Consider the following 19,474-nt stretch of genomic DNA (forward strand, 5'->3'; position numbering starts at 1 on the left):
ATTACAATAAGTCACAGAATCATTGAATTGTTCATGCTCAAGGAGTTCCTGAGAGGTCTCCAGTTCAACCTCCTGCACAAAGCAAGGCTAGCACAGCTTAGAACAGCTTTCTCATGGCTTTGTCCAGTTCTGACCAATCTGTTGCAATGTGCAATTATCTTTACATAGAAAAAAAAATCTTCTTTCAACTTGATCATTGTCTTCTGTTCTCCTACTGTGTACCTCAGTGAAAAGCCTGGCTCCTTCTTTGATAACCTCTGGATTTGGGTCAGAGGGGGAGGTGTCTGGCTTTTCTTAAAATATGCAGCAGAGGAATGGTGTCAGTGTTGCATAAAGGCAAAACAGTGAGTCACAACGCAAATGGATCCATATGTTAAAACAAACTTGCTTCCCCTTCTCCCTTACATGTTCAGGTGTACTTTGCAGGAAGAAACTTCCCAGTAAGTGGGCATAAGTATAATTTGAACTAAATCTAAAAATTGCCACGTTTTTGGTCTGTGCCAAAATGTCATGCTTGCCTTCAGGCTGCCTTAATGTTCTGCTGGGTCATTAAGGCAGCTGGGGTCTATCAGGAAAAAGGTAGACAAGACCATGCCAGATTGAATCAGTCAAAGCAGTTTAAATAGCACCCGGGGCTGTAATAAGTTCTTCTTTATAAAGCACCAGGTCATTCTGTGTCAGTAGAAGCATCTGTCAGCTGCTTAAGACAATGAATAGATGGTTTCTTGATTATGGGGAGGCAGGAGGGAGAAGGGAAAGGATGATGAAGGGCAGTAGTTGGAACACTTAAGGTCTGGCTAAGCTTGGTTTAGACTGAACTGCATCCAAAGCCTAGCTGTTGTAAAGCACAGTAAATCCTGTTTTAATAGGGGCAGATAATAACTTGCCTTTACTAACCAAAGAATAGTTTCATGCCTCTGCTTCCAAGCTGAGCTAACTCTTTTGCATTCGGCTTTTACAGGGATTAAAAACCTCTGAAATCTAGTGCATCTACATGTTTTGAGAGCAGCATATGAGCTGCTTACTAATTCTGTCATCCAACATCAGCATGGCGTTGTTTAAAGCTAAAAGCCTTTTCTTTAGTAGGCTGAACAGCTTTACATGTGAATGCCATTCTTTCACCTCATGTGCTCATCACTAGCTTTTAATTGAGAGAATGACTAGAAGAATGTGGTGGCGTAGTACAGGTGGGATAAATTACTGACTGAGGGAGGTAAACGGCAGTAAGGATGATGATGGCTGAAACCTTCTGAATCATGTCAACTGTAAGCATAATTTTTCAATAGGAAAGATAATGTCCTTTAGGGGTAGAACAACCTTATTGGGAATCAGGTCAGCTACTTCCATACAGACTTCAGTGGGTAAAAAAAGTAATGCTGGCTACTGTGACTTTTGAACCCTAATAACAATGAAGAGAAGAGCTGTGGCAAACCGGGAAGTATGACGAGAGAATTAAGGGGAGATCAGGGGGAAAAATAACAGCTCAAGAAAGTTGATTAATCTAGCAGCCAGCAATTTCACATATCAAAGATAACTTGGACTGCTGCGGTGAGGTGACTTGTGTAAGATCTAAGATTTTCAGTCTTAGATGGGTGATTGAGCTAATCACAGGTTTGTGATTAATATTGCATTGCTGAATTGATTATCTCTTACCCATCCAAAAGATGAGGGGTTCTTCTGCATCACACTGCCAAAACATTTACAGTGCCTCTGACAGAGCTGACAGCAAATAGCCTTCTGAAAAGTAGTTTGTAGAACCAAGGGAACAAATTTAAAAGCAAGCCAAGCCTTGCAAAAGGGAGCCTGAATGTGTATTTGGCTTTTAAAGTGGATAAGCTTAGCTGTTAATGGTAACTGGTGGTCAGAGATAAGTACTGAATTTTCAAAAATAATTTGGAAGCATGTATTCACAACTTATCTGTGAAGGTGGCTGGAAACACGGTCAGTGAGGCTACAAAGACAGATGTGCTGACGGTTTGTCTTTTCAAGTTAGAAGGTTCCTTTTTGTTATTTGGGAAAAAAAAAAGAAGAGCTATTCTTTTTGAAGTCCTTATAATTTTACAAATCTTGTCTGTGAAAAGATAATGAACAGCGTTGGCACACACAGATTCCAGCCTAGTGCAGGAGATGAGGTGAATTATCCTAGAGCCAGCTATACTGAGGTTAAAACCAATTATTGCAACCTTTTTGTGGCATAAATCATTGACTTTTTTTTAACCATTTCTAGGATGTTGGATATTCCATGCCATTCTGTGAAAGAAACAATTTCTAAACTGCTGGTGTTTTTATAATTAAGTAGAATGCTGCCTCGAACTGAAGTGGCTAATGTAGGAATTATTACAAGTTTAAGACAAACTACCTTTGTTAGTATTGCACTGGGGGCTTGGGGTTGGCCCTGGGGAAATTGTGGATAGCAGGAACAGGGGAATCTGTATTTAAGCTAATCCACTTTGAAAGCACGAGGTATAAACCTGCTACTGCAAGTTGTGGTCTGTCTTAACAGATACAGAATACTGGCAAAAGAGGCAGCATTTTCATCTTGTTGCAGTCACCTTCACAAGGTGATTTCCTTTGGATTTGTGTGGAGTTTCAAAATTTACCCCACTGAACATCTGCATTCCTGACCCTATTTGTAAATCAGGTGAAAATTGTTGCATAAAACCCGTCCCGTCATGCCTTCGTGTATACAGTGCCACACTAAATCCCCTTAAGACAATGTGGGAGCCTGCCACGAGCTCACTTGGAGTATCAAAGGCTTTGCAGGTGTGAAGGGAATTGCTTACCATAAAACCAGGAAACTCCAATTGCCTCCATTAAAACAGCAAACAGTATGGACGTCCCAGCTGCAAATGTGTCCAGCAGTGTGAGCACATAAATTCCACCCTAGGGTGGGGGAGTTAAGAGATGCAACAGAAGCAAGTTAGAAGTGGAGTCATGTCAGCAGTTCAGCATCAGGTTAACAGAAATCTGCTTCACTTGAAATCTCTTTACTCAAGTCTTTTAATATGGAACTGGTGCTGCAGACACATGTTTGTATGTACACACAAAATAGTGGAACTAGGCTCTTCAGAAGGGTTGCAAATCTTTTTCATCTGCCCTAACTGAAAGGGGAAACAGAAACCTCCGTGTGATTAAGGAGTGCTCTCAGCACTCAGTATTTTCAGTGGCAATGGAAGGCTAAAGAGGAATGGAGAAGCATGGTATGTTTACTTGTTTCAAAATGAAGCTGAATTAAGTGTTTCAAGCCATGCTTTGTCACATGTGAACAACAAAAATGTTCGCATTTGCAGCGCGTTTCAGTTAAAATCCTTTTTTTCACAACCACACTCAACTTGCCTAGGCCTGTTCAGAAGGGGAGGGAACAAAGGAATTATTTTCTATGCTTTTCCCAATGGTATAAATAACATGTGTGCTGTTTAGATCTCTAGGTGGTTTTAAGCTCTGCATTTTTTTTTCCCTGATTAAAACCATGGTTTTCCAAAACAGCTGTGCATATTTGCAAGATGGGAGAGACCACTGCTTAGGCCTTGTCTAGGTTTTTAATTCTGTGGGGACTTGACTGGAAACTGAATGAACTTTGGTTGTTGTGTGAGAAAGAAAATGTTGTTTATTCAATGGCATTTCGGCCTGACCTCTTGTTTTTGTTCTACACCTGCTCTAAATGGATGCCTTCACTATCAAAGCTTAGCGAAGTGAACAACAAGTATGCTTTTGTAAGAGACATGTTTTGAAAATACAGCCTCAAGTTTTCGGAGCACAAAATCAATCAATTTAATGTGATGGTATCACAAGGAGCTTTCTTTGTAACTTGCGCACATTAGAAATGTTCTCCAGCCACGTGAACCCGGACATCTGGACGAGTGCGGGCAGTTCAGTGCGTTCCAGCTGGTGGGGGGACTTCATTCCAAACAGGTGCCATTATGTGAAAGCTACAGCCAGACTGCTGTCTCAAACTGCTTCAGCCTGCATGAAGGCACTGGGACCGCACCCATAGGCACCTCAGTTCTTACCCACTGAGTTTGTTCTGATATTGTACTTAAAATTTTTTTTTTCAGTCAAAACTGAGGATGAAGAAGGAGCATGTTGAGGTCTTTAGGTAACAATGGAGATGGCATGGTTTTAAAAGGACAAACTTTAAATGCACGTATTTTTAGTGTCTCCAATATTTTCCAGTTTGAGAAAATGAGAGTAAAAATATTGGGGTAGTCTTCTAGTGTACATAGAGCTTTGTTATCTTAAATTAATGCCATTTCAGTAACCTTAATAGGTCTGGAAACCATTTCTAGGGGAGGGAGAGAGGTTCAGCACATCTATTTTCATTGCGGCTACCTCACGTTTCCCTCGTTCTCTGGCAGTTTTGATATCTTTGCTTACAGAAATTCTTGCTTTTTGGCAAAAATCAGAAGGTTCTCTTACTGCAGGACATCCAACCTAGTAGACTGTGATTCTCATCCTTCAGTTAGTTGTCAAAAGCCTGGTGAGGCAAATTATTCAGGATGAAGAAATCTCAGAGTAATGGTGGTGAAAAAACAGCTTACTAGATGTTCAGGGTAAGTTATGTGTCATTTTATGGTGTTAAGAATAAGAGATCAGATCTAGGAACATTAAGAAACACATGGGGGGAGGAGATCATTGTTCTAAAGTCCCTTCATGTGAAGTGAAGGCTTCTTATTTGCTTCACAAAGAAAATAGCCCGATGTCTGATGGACTGGTCACTCAAAATTCTTAGTTCCTCACAGGGGAATAAGTATTCAACACAATTCTGTTTAATATGACCTCCCTCCAACACTAAGAACATAAACAGTTCTTTGAAACAGAGGCTTGTAGGTTCAGATGGTAGGTGATAAGCTTGTCCAAAAAGAGCAGAGAAGCATCGTGTAGGTAAGACTGAAAGTAACGTTCTGACTGTAAGGTTGTTTAAGAATTAAAATTTGTCTATAACCAAAAGAGTCACCTGAGCCCCTTGATATTTCCAGCTGATTAGGTTAACTGCATTTTTAAGGGATTTGTGATGGAAATTTTTGTTGTACTTACATTGGTAATGCAAAAAAGGGCAAGTAGGAAAGTGCCAAACGACACGCCAAAGGTGAAGAGCTTTCTGTGCTGCTTCAGAATTTGGAAGTCATCTGCCAAGCCAGTGATGACAGCCTCCATTCCGCCCATCTGAGGAAGGGAAGGCAGGAGTTCTTGTTAAACCGTGCTGACGTGTTCTACATACAGAGTAAAGAATATAGGCAGTTTGTGTAATTCATTCCTAACCACTGTATGGCTGCTGACATTTCAGCTGTATGTGTTCAGAGGTACAACTGATTGTCCCTTGGTACAGAATTGAGTCAGGGAATTCGCCATTCAGTGCCATGACTGGTGGTTAACTGCTGTATCCTCTGCTAGCTCAGCAGGACAGCGAGATAGTAAGGCAGTATGTTGGGAAAGATAGCATCCATTCAAATAAAATCTGGGAAGAAGTTTTATCAGAAGTAATTTAACTCTCTAAGAGACTTTAGGTATAAAGAGACACACCGTACTTCACATGCACCCAGGGAAAATCTACTGAACAAAGATTCGACTTAGCCATTGGTTAATCAACTCCAGTTTGACAGAAATCTTTACAGACCTGGAAGCCTCACTGCATAGCAAGCTTCATGTCATTTTTCTGCTGACAGCATGAAAGAATTATTATTTCTTTGTAGAATTCGTTTCTTTGTAGAATTCAATTCTGAATATTAGCTTTGATTTGTTTTTGTTGTATTTTAATGTAGGAAATGCACTTTCCAAATTTTCATTGAAATTGCTGAATTAAATATAAAGGTTACTATGAATTTTAATTTCTTTCTACTAATGAAAGCATTCTGCTCCTCCTCAACCATAAAGTTATGGGGGAATGAATTCCAGTGTCCTGTCATGATAAGTTTGTTTGTAAATAAACTTGGTAATGCTTTTTGTGATGCTGAAAGATCATAGCAAAACCTGGAGTGCTTGGTGCCATGCAAGAGTTAGTATGTGCTGACATATTCTGTCTCTTTTCTATAACAATCTGATGAAATGAGCATTTCTGATTCAAACAGTAGCAGAGTTTTTTTCTATAGAATATGGGTGATTCCAATCAAAGACAAGTTGCTGGGGACGGTGGAGCTCTTTTTTTTTTTTTTTAAAAGGTAACTAATGCTCACAACTAAGGTCACAAATCGTAGCATGGGCTTGTGCTTACTTTTTTTGGGGAGGGACTGGGGGGCACAATTGAGTGCTGTGCCGTTAAGCCCAGCCATTGCTTGCTGGGCTCAGATGTTGTTACTGTGTTGGCACTTTAATGAGAGTGGAGAAGTTGAAGTGGAAAGAGATGGTCTGGATGATTTTGGCTAAGAACCAATTCTTAATGGGCCACTGTTTATTCCACTGGTTAATTCCCCATGTCAAGCTAGATATATACTCCAAAAAGTGTTTGCAAACATTTCTTCCATTTCCTGTCCTTTTCATTGTTGCTTGCTGAAGCTTGCGTGATCGGATTTCTCTTTGCTTAAACATTTGGACAGTTACATTTTTGTATAGATGTCTGCATTTCTGTGTCTGTGCAGGTTTATGCACATGAATAAATGTGGTTGTATATAATTCTTCATCTTTACCCTTGGGCTTATTTGATTTTTAGGTTTAAAAAATTTAATTTTCCCTTTAGGGGCTTGATCAGTCAAGTAGGGGGGAGAGCTGAGAAGACCACCCATAACAGCCACTGCATGACTCAAGTTTTCTTAGGTAAATGATTTAAAAAAAAAAAAAAAAGAGCAAAATATGAACAAGCAAATCCCTCCTCCTTCTTCTCTCCCCCAGCTGTTTGTTAGAAAGACAGAGCTAACTTGGTCACAGTTTTTCAGCACGTAGTATTTTAATTATCTCCACAAGAAACAGCTTTCTCCACTTGTAGGAAGAATGTGTTCTGCAATCTAAATCCTTGTCTTTGTCACCCAAATGTTTCTAAACATTGCTTGAATTTACCACTGTTGTGCAGTTAATAGTCTTGGATCTAAACTCTTGTGTGCATTTTTCTCAATTCTGCCTTGTTTCTACTGGTCATTCATGTCCTTCCACTCTGCTGAAGCTTTCCTTTCTTTCATGCTTGCTTATAGTTGAAAAATGTCCAAGCTACAAAACCAGATGCAATCTTGTCTTAAACTTTTGAAGAGGAAAGGAGATTTTACTGTGTAGGTTAAGATAAACTTCATTGAGCCTGAGCTGGAATCCTCAAATCCACACACTTGAGAAACATTTAGACTGGAATCTGACATTTACAACTCAGATCTCGCTTTACAAGATCTCATTCAGCTATTTGCCAATGATTATCACATTTCTTCTGTGATCTCATCATAGTTTTGCTCTTTTCCATGCCAGTTCATTCTTTGTCTTTCTTGTCCTTGAAAATGAACTTGTCGCTTCTAGCAGCAAATTCCTAGATCAGCTCTGCACATTTAGAAGTGCAATGTTTTATGCCTCAGACAGAACCCCCCATGCTATCAAAAATGGGTGTTTGTTCATTGTTGACTATTCTTCAAAGACCCTGTTTGTTTTTCCCCCAAATTAATAAACTTTTAAGCTAAATATAATGGGATGTCTTTGCCTCTTTGGCAAGAACAAAGCAGTGCAGTTGTTATAGGACATTGGGATATTTTCTGTAGGGCTGAAGTTTCTGTGATCCCGAATGTCATGGTACAGTCCAAGTCATCACACTAGAAAGACCAGATGCACTCCTTTAGTGCTGAATAACAGCCAGAAGGCCAAGCTTAATACTGAGTTTAACTGCAGAGAGAAGCATAGCACTGCTAATTCTTAATTGTTATGTCCTTATTGTGAAAACAGAGGTGTTTCAGTATTTCCCAGTCTTCATTTTATACAGGTAGGAATTATATAGTAAGATAATATGAAACTACTATGGAAATATTCTGATGCAATTATTAAATTAAATTTGCAGGAAATTCACTCTCACTACCTGTAGGAAAAAAAAGCCATCAGACATTGTCTTGAACAGATTAATGAATTTTGGCACATGTGAAAATCTCTTCTAAAAACCCCTCTACTGCGTGCTGTACCATGGCTTCTGTTTTGCAAGCTGGGTCTGAAATCTCATTGCAGGTTCATAGTAGTAATTGTTCATAGCAGTGGTGTTGGGTCATACCTTGGAATAATAATAAAAGTTGATGAACAGCCCCTCCCTAAGGTCATAAAAAAGAAGAGGTGAGTAATTGTTTGCTGGCTTGTAAATTATTTGATCTCTTCCTAAACCTCTTAAATATTGTGAGTCTTTAATTAAATATACTGCAAGGAGTAATGCTATTGGTATGTTGGCTGTGACTGATAACAGATTCAGGGAGCGTACAGAATGTTTATTTGAAGTGCAACAAAACCCTTATTTAAGGCTGATACCTCTCCAGTTATATTCTGCAACGGTCGAGGAAAAGTGTCAAGGCTAGAAAGAAAAACTACTTACAGAACTGTCGATGCCAAGGGTAAGGAGCATGATGAAGAATACCACAGCCCAAAACGTAGATCCTGAAAGAGTTGAAATTGCTTCTGGATAGAGGATGAAGACTAAACCAGCTCCTGAAATAGAAAAGTAGAAGTAATACTAAAAGGTGTTTCACAAAAGTGTGTATTTTAATAAGATAGATTATGACTAAGTTGACTCCTACATCAGTCCACATCACACTGAGTAGCTGTTAGACGAAAATTGCATTATACCAAAAATACACCCAAAATACTTTAATAATGTACTCATGAAAGTTTTGTATATAAAATCTATTCCATTCTTTTACACTTCAAATAATCTTCTATGGTATTCACGATCTTTCTAGCTATTTTTCAGCTAGGTAGTAAAGAAAGAAAGATCCCTGTGGATATGAACTGCTGTTTGGCAGTAGAATTCTTGGATGTGATAAGGGAGATACAGGAACTGAAACCACGGGTCACCTGTTACCAGTGAAAGGACTACAGCTAAGCTCCCCAGGAGCATCTGAAACAGTTATCTATGGCACTGAAAAGCAACACTTCCCCAGGATACTAGGCAGTGGTAAATGCCTGTTTGCTGTAGAGGCTGAACTTGTGCAGGGCACGATGCTGGGAAATCTCAATTCAGAAGAGCTGAGATGAATTAATATAATTTACAGTTCACATTTTAGCAAGGCACTTCTACGTAGTTTGAGTTCCAAGTAATTTCATTCAGGTCACTTCCATGAAATCTTTAACACTTGTTTGAAACAAATATAAATATATTTGCAAGGAAATGATGGATGAAAAGGAGTAAAAGTAGTATAAAATTCGCTTCTTACCTTCAGTGGCTACATCCTCAATTTTAACTTTATGCTCATGAGCCATGTAGCCCAATATGGAGAAAATTGCAAATCCTGAGATGAAACTTGTGACGCAGTTAATAGTACTAGTCAGCAAAGCATCCCTAGTGATGGAAAGAAGAATATATTCTAAGTTCTCAAACCTAGTAATAACACCTACTGTGAATAATCAGAGGCTCTAAAGTCATTCTGTGTTGAGTACCAAGTTCTCTCAAGTCGGTGGAAGGAACTATTCCAGGATTTTGGCTTTTGATCCATTTAAAGCTGCTCAAATCTAAATGTTCTCTTGCAACTTTTCACTGGAACATTTTTGCTATCCATCAGTTCACAATGTATTTATAATACATTTACTTTCTGAATTTATATTTCATGGGAAATTTCAAAAAAAAAAAGAAGTGTGTTTTCATTCCAAAATGGAATGTTAACAAACCTTCTGAAAGTTGGAAGTTCTCAGAAGGTGCAGAGTGGCTCTGGTTGAATTTCCATGGCGGTGATTCAGCAAAACAGTTATAAACCAACTTGATTTAAAATACATTCCTAAATTGGAGCTCAACATAAAATATCAGAAGCGTAAGCCCAAAGCACAAAAACAGTTCTAAAAACTGGAATCCTTCTGCTTTTAGTTCCTAGACCAATAAGCTTTCATCCCGTGTTCACTGTTGCTCTTAATGGTACTTTTGAAAGGCAAACACAAGCAGAGTTTACACAGCTGTCTAAAGTCTAAACCTAATCCCATTCTGTTTTGCAGTGCAGCAGATATCTTGGCAAGTTCCTGTTGCTAAAATTTCAGTAAGACTGTTTCAAGTTTTGGTTGGTTGCTATGTCTACGCAAGACTGGTCATCATTAACAAGCAACTGAAGATAAAAAGATATTACTTATTCCAGCTGCATTTATCGAGTAAAACAGCATCATTCTAAAGCAGTAATGAAGGCTTAGGCTGTCTTACCTGTAGCAGTTGTTGTCAAACTTATTGTAACTGGCAAACGCAATTAAAACGCCGAACCCAGCTCCTAAGGAGTAAAATATCTGAGTAGCTGCATCAATCCATACCTGCATAATGACACCAACATTGTCAGAGGGTCAGTTCAGTCCAAAAGATACATCAGGGAAATGAGAGAATGGTACAAGGCAACTGGCTTTTGAAAATAAGTGATCAGTACTCATGGTTGTGGGAGTGTAAGCGCTGTGCAGCCCCCACGAAGTCTTGCATGGAGCACGCTCATGGTCTGAAATCACTCAGCAGGAACTGGGAAAGGCCAAAGTGGTGGACAAGCCTGCAGTGCATGCGTGCTGCTGCGTCTGGGGGTATACCGTTTGGATCTGGACTCCTGAGCTTTTGTTGAGTGCTGAAATGATTACATGAGTTTTCTTCTGGCTGACAGAAATATGCTTCCACTTGCTCTTTTTCCAAGTCAGTTTGGAATGCACAACCGAAAACCTAAAAATAGTTTGCAGGTCAGGAGTTACAGGACATTTTCCTTCCCATAAGAGAGCTTTCTTCATGGGACTGTAATTACATTTTATATGATTCTTTCTTGCTTCAGAAGCTGAAGCAGGACTTACATGCTGTGAACAGAACCATTCAGGCTTTGTCACCTTCTTTCCCCCTTGGTTGGAGGAGTTATTCCTGTGATAAACTGTTGTTAAATTTCAGTTTAGACGCAGCTCAGTCATTTTAAGAATTGTCCACTAGGGAAAACTTCTTTAATGCTGTAACATTTTCTAAAGTGACTCTCCAGCCCAACATCCACTCACAATGTGCAGACAGCAGTCAGGAACGATGCCACAGTGCTAGTCTGCTGAATCAGAAGTCTGAAAATAGGCCTCCCTGGTTAATGAGGGTTTCATTTATTCAGTTGTTACACAGAGGTATTTATTTAAATAAACATCTTCACTCTAAATTCCATAAGGGTAACAGTCAATGGTGTGAATAATCCTCAACTTTTCTTAAAATGGTATCTTCAGCTTTGGCAAAATCTGCCAAGTGCTTGAGGCTACAATAAGCACTGGATTTTTTTGCCATCCATCTCTGCAAAATCAGACCCAATGCATCAGCAGAGGCTCTCTAAGGGATCTAAAGTACAAGCTCCACCTGCCTTGGGATGGTAATGGTAAGCTTTTGTGTTTGGCCTACTCCAAAGGAAGAGAGTTTTAACCCATTTTAACATGATGTATGAAGGCATTTATGCTGATGATCTATTTTTCCTCAATGTAGATGCTTTCAGCTCATGCTTTCTGAAGATTAAACTCTTTATTGAACTCTGGATTTGGAGAGAACTATTGAGAGTTGATAATGATTTGAAAGATGAACTGAACAACAAGTTGTAGCACATTTATTGTAAACCAGTGGATAGGTGGATGTGGTTTTTCTCAAGCTTCTGTTCAAATAGAGTTTAGGATCATGGATTTTTTTACTAAATAGCAGTGCAATTCTGTAAAATGTGTTCCTTGTTCGTTCCTCTTATAGCCAGCTACATCTTTGTTTCCACACAAAAGTGGAGATCAAATAGGGGTTTACTCTCTAAAGTGTGTTTATATGGATAAGAGTGCAGAAGGAGGAATGTAAAACCTCCTATAATTTTTCTTTAAAAAACAAACAAAACCCACCACCACCACCAACAAAAACACAAAACTTCACATATGTTGTGTTGCTAAAGTGCATGATTTAAAAAAAAAAAAGCCTGAACTATAAATAAATGTGTGTTTCCATCACAGGGCGTTTGTTTTTAGTGGCTCTCCAGCTCTTCTGTGTCTTGCCAACGGAGTTGTACTCGTACTTCCCCTCTCTTACTATTCAAGCACTGTTAAGTATCTGCCTAAATTCTGTTGATTCAAGTAAGAGTTTAGCACCTGCTGCCTAGCAAGTGAGCTACATGTATGTTAAACTGTCTGTTAAGTCTAAGATCCCAAACTGTGTCTGCTCAGTAAGAGCCTTGGCTCATAATTTGTTTCCTTATCAGCTCCTAGGAAGTTGAAGACAAAGAAAAAAAGAGCAGAAACCAGAAATTCCATTACAACTAAGATTAAATGCAAAGCATTCCCTTTGATGTAACAAAACAGGATGGGAAATGGTCAGTGGGGCTGGCTCTTCTGCAGTTTACGTCCATGTTCTCTTCTGCTGAACATCTTCTGATTAATGCATAATCTAATGTACTGTTAGATACTGTTTTTTATATGCATTAGAAATGAAGAAACAAACGTTTTACAGTTGGTGTCACCAATCCTTCTAGTTTTCTGAGTGTCTGTTTATACCATTATAACTTTTGTGTGTATTCCTTCTCACATACGTAGATTTAAAGAATTTCTGTGCTGCGTGGAGAGGAAACGTGTGCACCTCTAAATGTCACGTAATCTTCAGGAGACTTGTTAAGGCATATGAAGGAGCCAGTGCCTTCCTTCTCCCCTCTTTAGAAGAGGGACCCTTTGTGGAACAGTATCACTGAAAACTGAAGTGCCTTAGGGCTTGCTCAGTGCTGTGCAGTACGTGCCCTTAGAAAATGAGGGGGACCTTTCACATTGATCAGGATGCTCTAATGCCTTTTACAAGAGCACTGCCAGAGCCCACTGCAGGTCATCACTGTGACTTATGGCATTTTTTGGTTAGATTAATCATTTGGGAGAAAGAAATAGATGCAGGGACACTGACATGGAACTGTAGGGGCTGAAGACAAAGATTAAACACGTGCAGCCATTGCAGCAGCAGGTGGCCCAGGTGCTGAGCAGGAGGAAGGCTGACATGATAAGCAGTTTGAGAAACTTCTTATAATTGATCTTCTGACTTTTATTATTCTAGAGAAACAAAATAAAAATTAAAGTAATCTGAAAAATGTAGTCTTAGAAACAAATAGCTTCAGGGTCAGCCAAGTAGCAGCTGCAGAAACGTTAAGCCAAGAAACAGCAGTGCACAGAAGTATCCTTCCAGAGGCAGCTCTGAGCATGGAGGCCTAGGCTCTGAGCTGAGGCAAGCTGGCGCCGCTCCATGGACATCCAGAACATGTGATGTTTTTTTCTGAGCAGCACTTAAAACGTTTTTTAAGAAAACATTTTTTAAGAAAAAATTAAGCAGCTCCTTTGTTCATCCTTGTGTCTTTGTATTTATTTATGTACATGCATAAACGTGAGCAACCGAGGTGGCTGCTGCTTTGATGGCAAAGGGGGATCGCAGCCCAGTGTTTGAAGTGGGTTTTGCTGAACAATTAGAAAGATCCAGGTAGAACGTGCATATGAAACATATAGTGCAAGGATGTACAGACTAACTAGGCATATCTGAAAGCTGCGAATTTTCAAGAGTTCATGTCCTACTTGTAGAACTGTGTCCTTGCTTTTCAGTTTTGCATCTATTTGAATGGTCTGGAGACCTATCCACAAAGATATTACGAGTTGTTTATAAGACAGCGATGATTTTGGAATAGCACCATGGTATGATCTATCTCTACTCGCCACACCATTGTTCTTTGTAGGTCTGAAATGCCGGTGATTTTGTGAATAATGCCTATACTCGTAGGTCTTGCTTTACAAAGGATGAAATAACTCAATCATTAGTCCCAGAGTACTCCCCAAATTGGGTTGGTTTGGATGGATTTCATGAGAATATCTTGCAATGTTACAATGTTACGGTGAAATGTATACTGCTTTTGATAGGAAGGTAAGAACCCCATAGTGTTGAGATTGTCGTTCATAAGGACAACGATTAAGAGAGATGGTCCTGACTTAGTATGTTTACTACCGTGTTCGTAGGCCTGGAATTTTGTTTACCAAGTTAATGTTTAGCCTAGTGATTTAAAAAGGAAATGTTTTGAGGTAATTCTGAGACTTTGGAGAGCTGAATTTGTGTGCGAGTCAATTTTCATGTGCAAACAATATTGTAACTTACAGGGTGCACAGTCAAAGCATGGACTTTTTAAGGGACTGGCACACCTGAAATTGCCCTCGTACAGTTTTTTAGTGATCAGGACAGTCTGGGTTCAGGCTGAGATACTCCTGTTATGGAGAGCGTTGGAAATCTAGGCTATCAGAGACAGTGGGCTAGTGCTTATGCAAAACTGTAAGTGTGGCTATATATCTTCAGAACTTAGCTCTAATAATTTCAGTTTTAATAACAGGGGTAACAGGTTTAACAATAATATGGAATGAAAGCAGAAGAATACACTTACTGTGGCTTCTTTTAATCTTCTGAAATCTATGTGCAGGTATGCATTTATTCCGTTGTATGCACCGGGCAGGGTTATTCCGTGTATTAGCAAGACAAATAATACAACATAAGGCAGAGTGGCTGTTATCCACACAACCTGCAGACAACGGAGATTCCAGAGGTTAATGAGCTGTTACAGATGATTTAGAAATGAGTGAAAAATACAACAGGCACTTCCTTGGTTTTGTCCATTCAGTTCTATGCAGTAGCTCTTTATAGGATGCCTTGGGGGAAATGCTGGGAAGTATAATGAAGAGTCTATGTATCTGTTTTTACAGCAGGAGATAGTTTTGACAAGCAGAAGACTTGGAGTGCTTAGATGTTACCAGTGTGTGTTAGACTGCTCATTAGCTGTTCAGCCATCTATTAGTTTACCAAATAATGCAGTCATTGCCTGATGTTAGGTGGTACTTTCATGAAACTGTACACAGAGCTCTCAGGTATCTAACCCTAGAATTTCTGGTGAGGCGGTTTCTGAGGGATGTCAAAGAGTAATTTCAAATTCCTTTCTTTAGGTAATATTTTTTTCTGGTCGTGGCATTTTATGTAATAACAAAGCATCTTAAACCAACAAAACATCCCATTGGCTAAGAAAAACAAAACACATTGGCTACATTGGCTAAGAATAGGAGGCACATTAGAGACGATGCAAAACATCTTTGTCTGTCCAAGTATTTTCTAGATGAGACCACCAATGCTGAATTGAGAATAACGTGCTAATAAAATTCCCAGTCAAAACATCATGCAACCATAATTTGTAGATAAAATAAAGGCTGAATCTGGACTGTGTATTCACACTGTACATATACCAAGGCCTCTCACATGGTTTAGTTCCTGAGGATCCCTCAGATGCAGTGATTTAGTCTTGCTCCCTAAAATAAGGAGACTTCTTAAAGGAGACAAAGAACGTAGTTGAGATAGAAGGACAATATTATCTCTACCTTTCCTGAAGTCTTCACGCCTTTCCACAGACTAAAGAAAAGAATGATTACCACCACCAAGAGGCAGAGGGAAAGTTGCCAGCGAGGCAAGCCAAGGTCATGGATTCCACGGCTTTCATGCAGGTGCAGAACTCCTCGCCTACATACCAGATACACAGAAACAAAGCGAAGTCACTGGGGGAAAAAGCTTTTATCTCTCTCATCCTTTGAGCAGCACAAATAGCTGCTGCACTGCGCTAGTAGCTGCCCTACTGGCATTGCTAGCAGTTAGAGAAATCTCTATTATGAAGCCAGGTGTTGTGCTGCCTTTATGTTCTCACTGGCACATCAGTGTCTGCTTAGCACCATCGTTTTGGAAGTGTCATTCTCTTTTTTTGTTCTGTTTTTTATTTTTATTTTTTTCCTTGAGCACCAAACAGATGCCCAGAGGGGCTGCAGAATCTCCACCCTTGGAAATTGGCCAGTAAAGGCCCTGAGCAGACTAACTCAGTTTTGAAGTTAACCTTGCTTTGGGTAAGGAGTTGTATTAGATATCTCTTAGAGATCCCTTTCAACCTAAATATTTTGTGATTCTAGATAAGCACCAGCTGGCTTTCTGCACCTTGGGCAGTTCTGAAGTTACTTTCAATGTCTTCTTGTATAGGCTATTGTAAGGCTGCAAGTGGGAGAAGTGGTCAGATAGGAAAAGCAACAGTTGGTAAATCTAAAATGGATATAGTGCTCTGTGTTGTTTGCTGAGGTAATGGAACAACAGTAGAAGAAATTCTGTTGCTTACCAGGGCAGGCTAATTCTTTGGGGATCTATAAAGTGTGAAGTGAAGTGTAGAAAGGAGTATTTCTCCAGAGGGCTGGTGACATCTAAAAGAGATGTCAAAAACACATTGAGTGCAACAGGTTGAGGGATGTGAGTGGGATGTTAGAGTGGATCTCCCTTTAACTCCGTTCTGTGCTGTTGAACGGTTTCTTGCTGCTTGTTCAAATCTAAACAGAAATATTTTGCTTTGCTTATAGCTGTATTTGCAAAGAGGAATGGCATTGTGGCTGGAGCCCTGTACTAGAGAAGAATTGCAGAGGTAACTCCTGGTTCTGATAGGTATCTAGGGGAGGTTGGCTCAGGGGTGCAATTCCCTAGTGTTTCAGTGCCCATTCAGAACAAATCATTGTGACCTTGGCTCCTCTCCTTTCTCTATTACCTTTACTTGCCATGCACTGCTTGGGTAAAATAGACAGTGGTACTCTGTTGGCAGCTCTTAGCACCGTGATGACACAGGTCAAAGACTCCCTTTTCAGTAGTGGACTCCGGTGTATTTTATGAAGATAACTACATTTTGGAGAAACTGAAGTACGGAGTGACTTGCCCTGCATGGCTGCAGACATGTAGAGAGTAAAGCCTGAGGAGTTCCCACCCCACTAGCTGTCCATGTATTTCAGAGTTAACTTAAGCACTTGTCTTACCAAGCCAGAGATGAGTCAGATAGAGCTGAATAAGCTCTAAGATAGAGCAAACCTGTGTCAACTTAAGTGGGGAAAAATGCAAAAATGTCTCTGTACTACTGAAACTGTAGAAACACGCTAGGAAAATAAAGGCCTATTGGTACAATCTATCTGGTAATATAAAGTAGTTGGATGTGATTCCTGTTTCATCCCTAAGGATGAAATGACCAGCTAAGAACTGTAACAGTTCTGCTTCTGTAGTTTTTCACATTTAATAAGAAATGCTATATTCTTTGGCTGTTTCTATTATTGATCCCCAGTTGAATAAAAGATGCTTTTAGAAAGCATCCTCCTAAATTAAGCAGCTGATCTGTTTCTGTTGCATTGTAAGGCTAATAACACGTGAGGCATTAAAAGGGTAATGACCATGTGTCTGTGGCATCCAGTCAAAGAACCTTCCTGTTTAGAAGGTATGAGAGCAGTTTAACTCGTACAACACTGTAGCTGCCATCAACTGTTACCTGTGGAAACAGTAAAACAGTGAGACAGCCAGGCTTCTTGATATCTCATCCAGAAATCCATCCGTCTTTACATGTAAATAAGTAGGTGGATGTCACTCAGCTTTTCCTTAGTGTGAACGGAAGCTACTTGTGGTTCTGCTAGCAGGGTGTATTTTCATGGGGGATGCGGAAGTGTAAATGGGTTCTGGGCAGAGATGTCTAATTCCATTTTACATTTAACCAGGCTGGGCAATGATATGTGTAGCTGGGAGAAGCTTCACAGACCTCACATAAGATCATTTGTCCAGGGTCTTGGGAGGGATTTGGCAATCTCTGCTACCACAGCCACACCGTTATCACTATTACAGTTGGACGTTGTAAGGAAAGTCCTTTGGCTTACAATGTGTAGATGTACCCTCAGAAAAACTGAATCAGAACTTGCATACTTTGTGCCCATTTAGCTTTTTATTCTTCTTGCCCAAATATTCTTCTGGATTCGTAAAGAAGCCTGCTTCCTTCTGTTTGCTTTCCAAGAAGCAGCTAGCAATGTGTCTTGCTGTTCGGAACACTTGCCAGAACTGCCATTTCCAGTGTGGGATTCCCAGGATTTTCAGGAGAATCTCCAAACCAAGAGGTCTGCTCCCATAATCAGGGTAAGGGATCATAAAAAAAAAGAAGAGAAAAATACTTTCGTAACCAGTCAAAACAGCTGTGTAACTGAGCAGCTAAGCAAGGGAATCTTCATAAACAACTGCTGTTTCTGAGCTCTAATCCTGGCAGGTTTTGCTTCCTCTTCCTTTTTTTTTTTCTTTTTCATTTTTTTCTTTTTTCCCCCCTTGTGACCTCTGAAAGCTGCCTTTTTTGAGAATTGCTGGAAGTGGTTCATGAGTGCTTACCCATTAGAGGCTACATTTGTGTTCCAGTTGCTCCATAAAGCAAAGAAGTCTGGTGTTAGACTGTGATTTGGGTTAAGGTGTGCTGACATCTGAAGAGATTGAGAGAAGCAGCAAACTACTAGACTAAACCTTCTTGGCTTGAAGGATAGCTCTGTAATGTTCTTTGAAAAACAGACTTTTTTTTTTTTTGAGAAGGGCAAATTGGAAAAGAGCTTAGCATTCATCATGTTCATCAGTTACTGTATATCAGTGATGTTATAGAAAATCCAGTCAGCAGCTCGGTTATGCTACAGTTATTCTTGTTTCACATCAAGTAGTACTTTATTTCAGGAGCAGCTGAAGCTGCTTTTGCCCTGTCTCTGCTAGGGCAGGTGGAGTGATAGATCCCTGGCAGGCTCCTTCAGATTGTACTCAGGCACTTCCCTTATACTGGCCCCAAAGAGGACAATGGCAGTAAGGGATACTGCAAGATTCTCCATTCCTGAAGCTCTGAGCTCAATACACCCGAGATTTCAGCCTTTTGGTATTACAGCAGAATGATGCAAGGTGAAAAGTGTCCATTCCTGAACTGAGCTTGTCTTACTGCAGGATTGTGCCATTGCCCAGTGCTGTAAAGATTCTTGTTTCATAGAGTTTGTCCACATCTGCTAACAAAATAAACTCATAATTCACAAAATCTGTGAATTTAGAATAATTATGAATCAGAGAAAAAGCAAAAACAGAGGCAGTAAGGTACCTAGAATTAGTATTTTGCCTGCAGATTTTCTTTGTTGAGAAAAAGAATGAAAGTAGGGTGAGACATATATGCAAAAAGGAGAAGAAAATGTTACAAGCTGGAAGGATGGAGAATAGACACTAACAGATGAGCTGATGGAAAACAGAACAGGGACATACAGTGCTGAGCAAAAGAAAAGAGGAGCTAGTAAGAAATGGACTTTTTTTTTAAATTTTTAATCAGGCATTTGTGCAAAGGACCCTGATTTATGCTAAGACCACTTTCCGTGTAAGGCAGTGTAAATTACATTTGCAATGACTTTGAGACTGTACATCACTATAAATATAGGTCCCAAGAGTCTGTCTGCCTATCTGCAAGAGGAGAGTGAATGTGAAGGCATTTCAGATTGAAGCTATATTCTGGCTTCTCTCTTTGGGAGATTTATTCTGGTCCTCTCTTGCCCA

The 19,474-nt window shown here is 39.8% G+C and overlaps 1 protein-coding gene across 2 annotated transcripts in view; it reads right to left on the minus strand.

The window, feature by feature from the left end:
• The window catches only part of SLC6A2 (solute carrier family 6 member 2), a 66,762-nt gene that overhangs the window by 12,336 nt on the left and 34,952 nt on the right, over nucleotides 1-19,474 (minus strand). For both annotated transcript variants that reach the window (XM_080553039.1, XM_080553040.1), the window contains exons 5-11: nucleotides 15,466-15,604; nucleotides 14,487-14,621; nucleotides 10,280-10,383; nucleotides 9,312-9,436; nucleotides 8,474-8,586; nucleotides 5,035-5,163; nucleotides 2,784-2,883 (exon numbers count right to left, since the gene is read on the minus strand). In XM_080553039.1, coding sequence (XP_080409165.1) covers nucleotides 2,784-2,883; nucleotides 5,035-5,163; nucleotides 8,474-8,586; nucleotides 9,312-9,436; nucleotides 10,280-10,383; nucleotides 14,487-14,621; nucleotides 15,466-15,604 — 845 coding nt within the window. The remainder of the gene's footprint in view (nucleotides 1-2,783; nucleotides 2,884-5,034; nucleotides 5,164-8,473; nucleotides 8,587-9,311; nucleotides 9,437-10,279; nucleotides 10,384-14,486; nucleotides 14,622-15,465; nucleotides 15,605-19,474) is intronic.

The sequence above is a fragment of the Anser brachyrhynchus genome (genome assembly GCF_964034855.1).
Source record: "Anser brachyrhynchus genome assembly, chromosome: 12".
NCBI lineage: Eukaryota > Metazoa > Chordata > Aves > Anseriformes > Anatidae > Anser > Anser brachyrhynchus.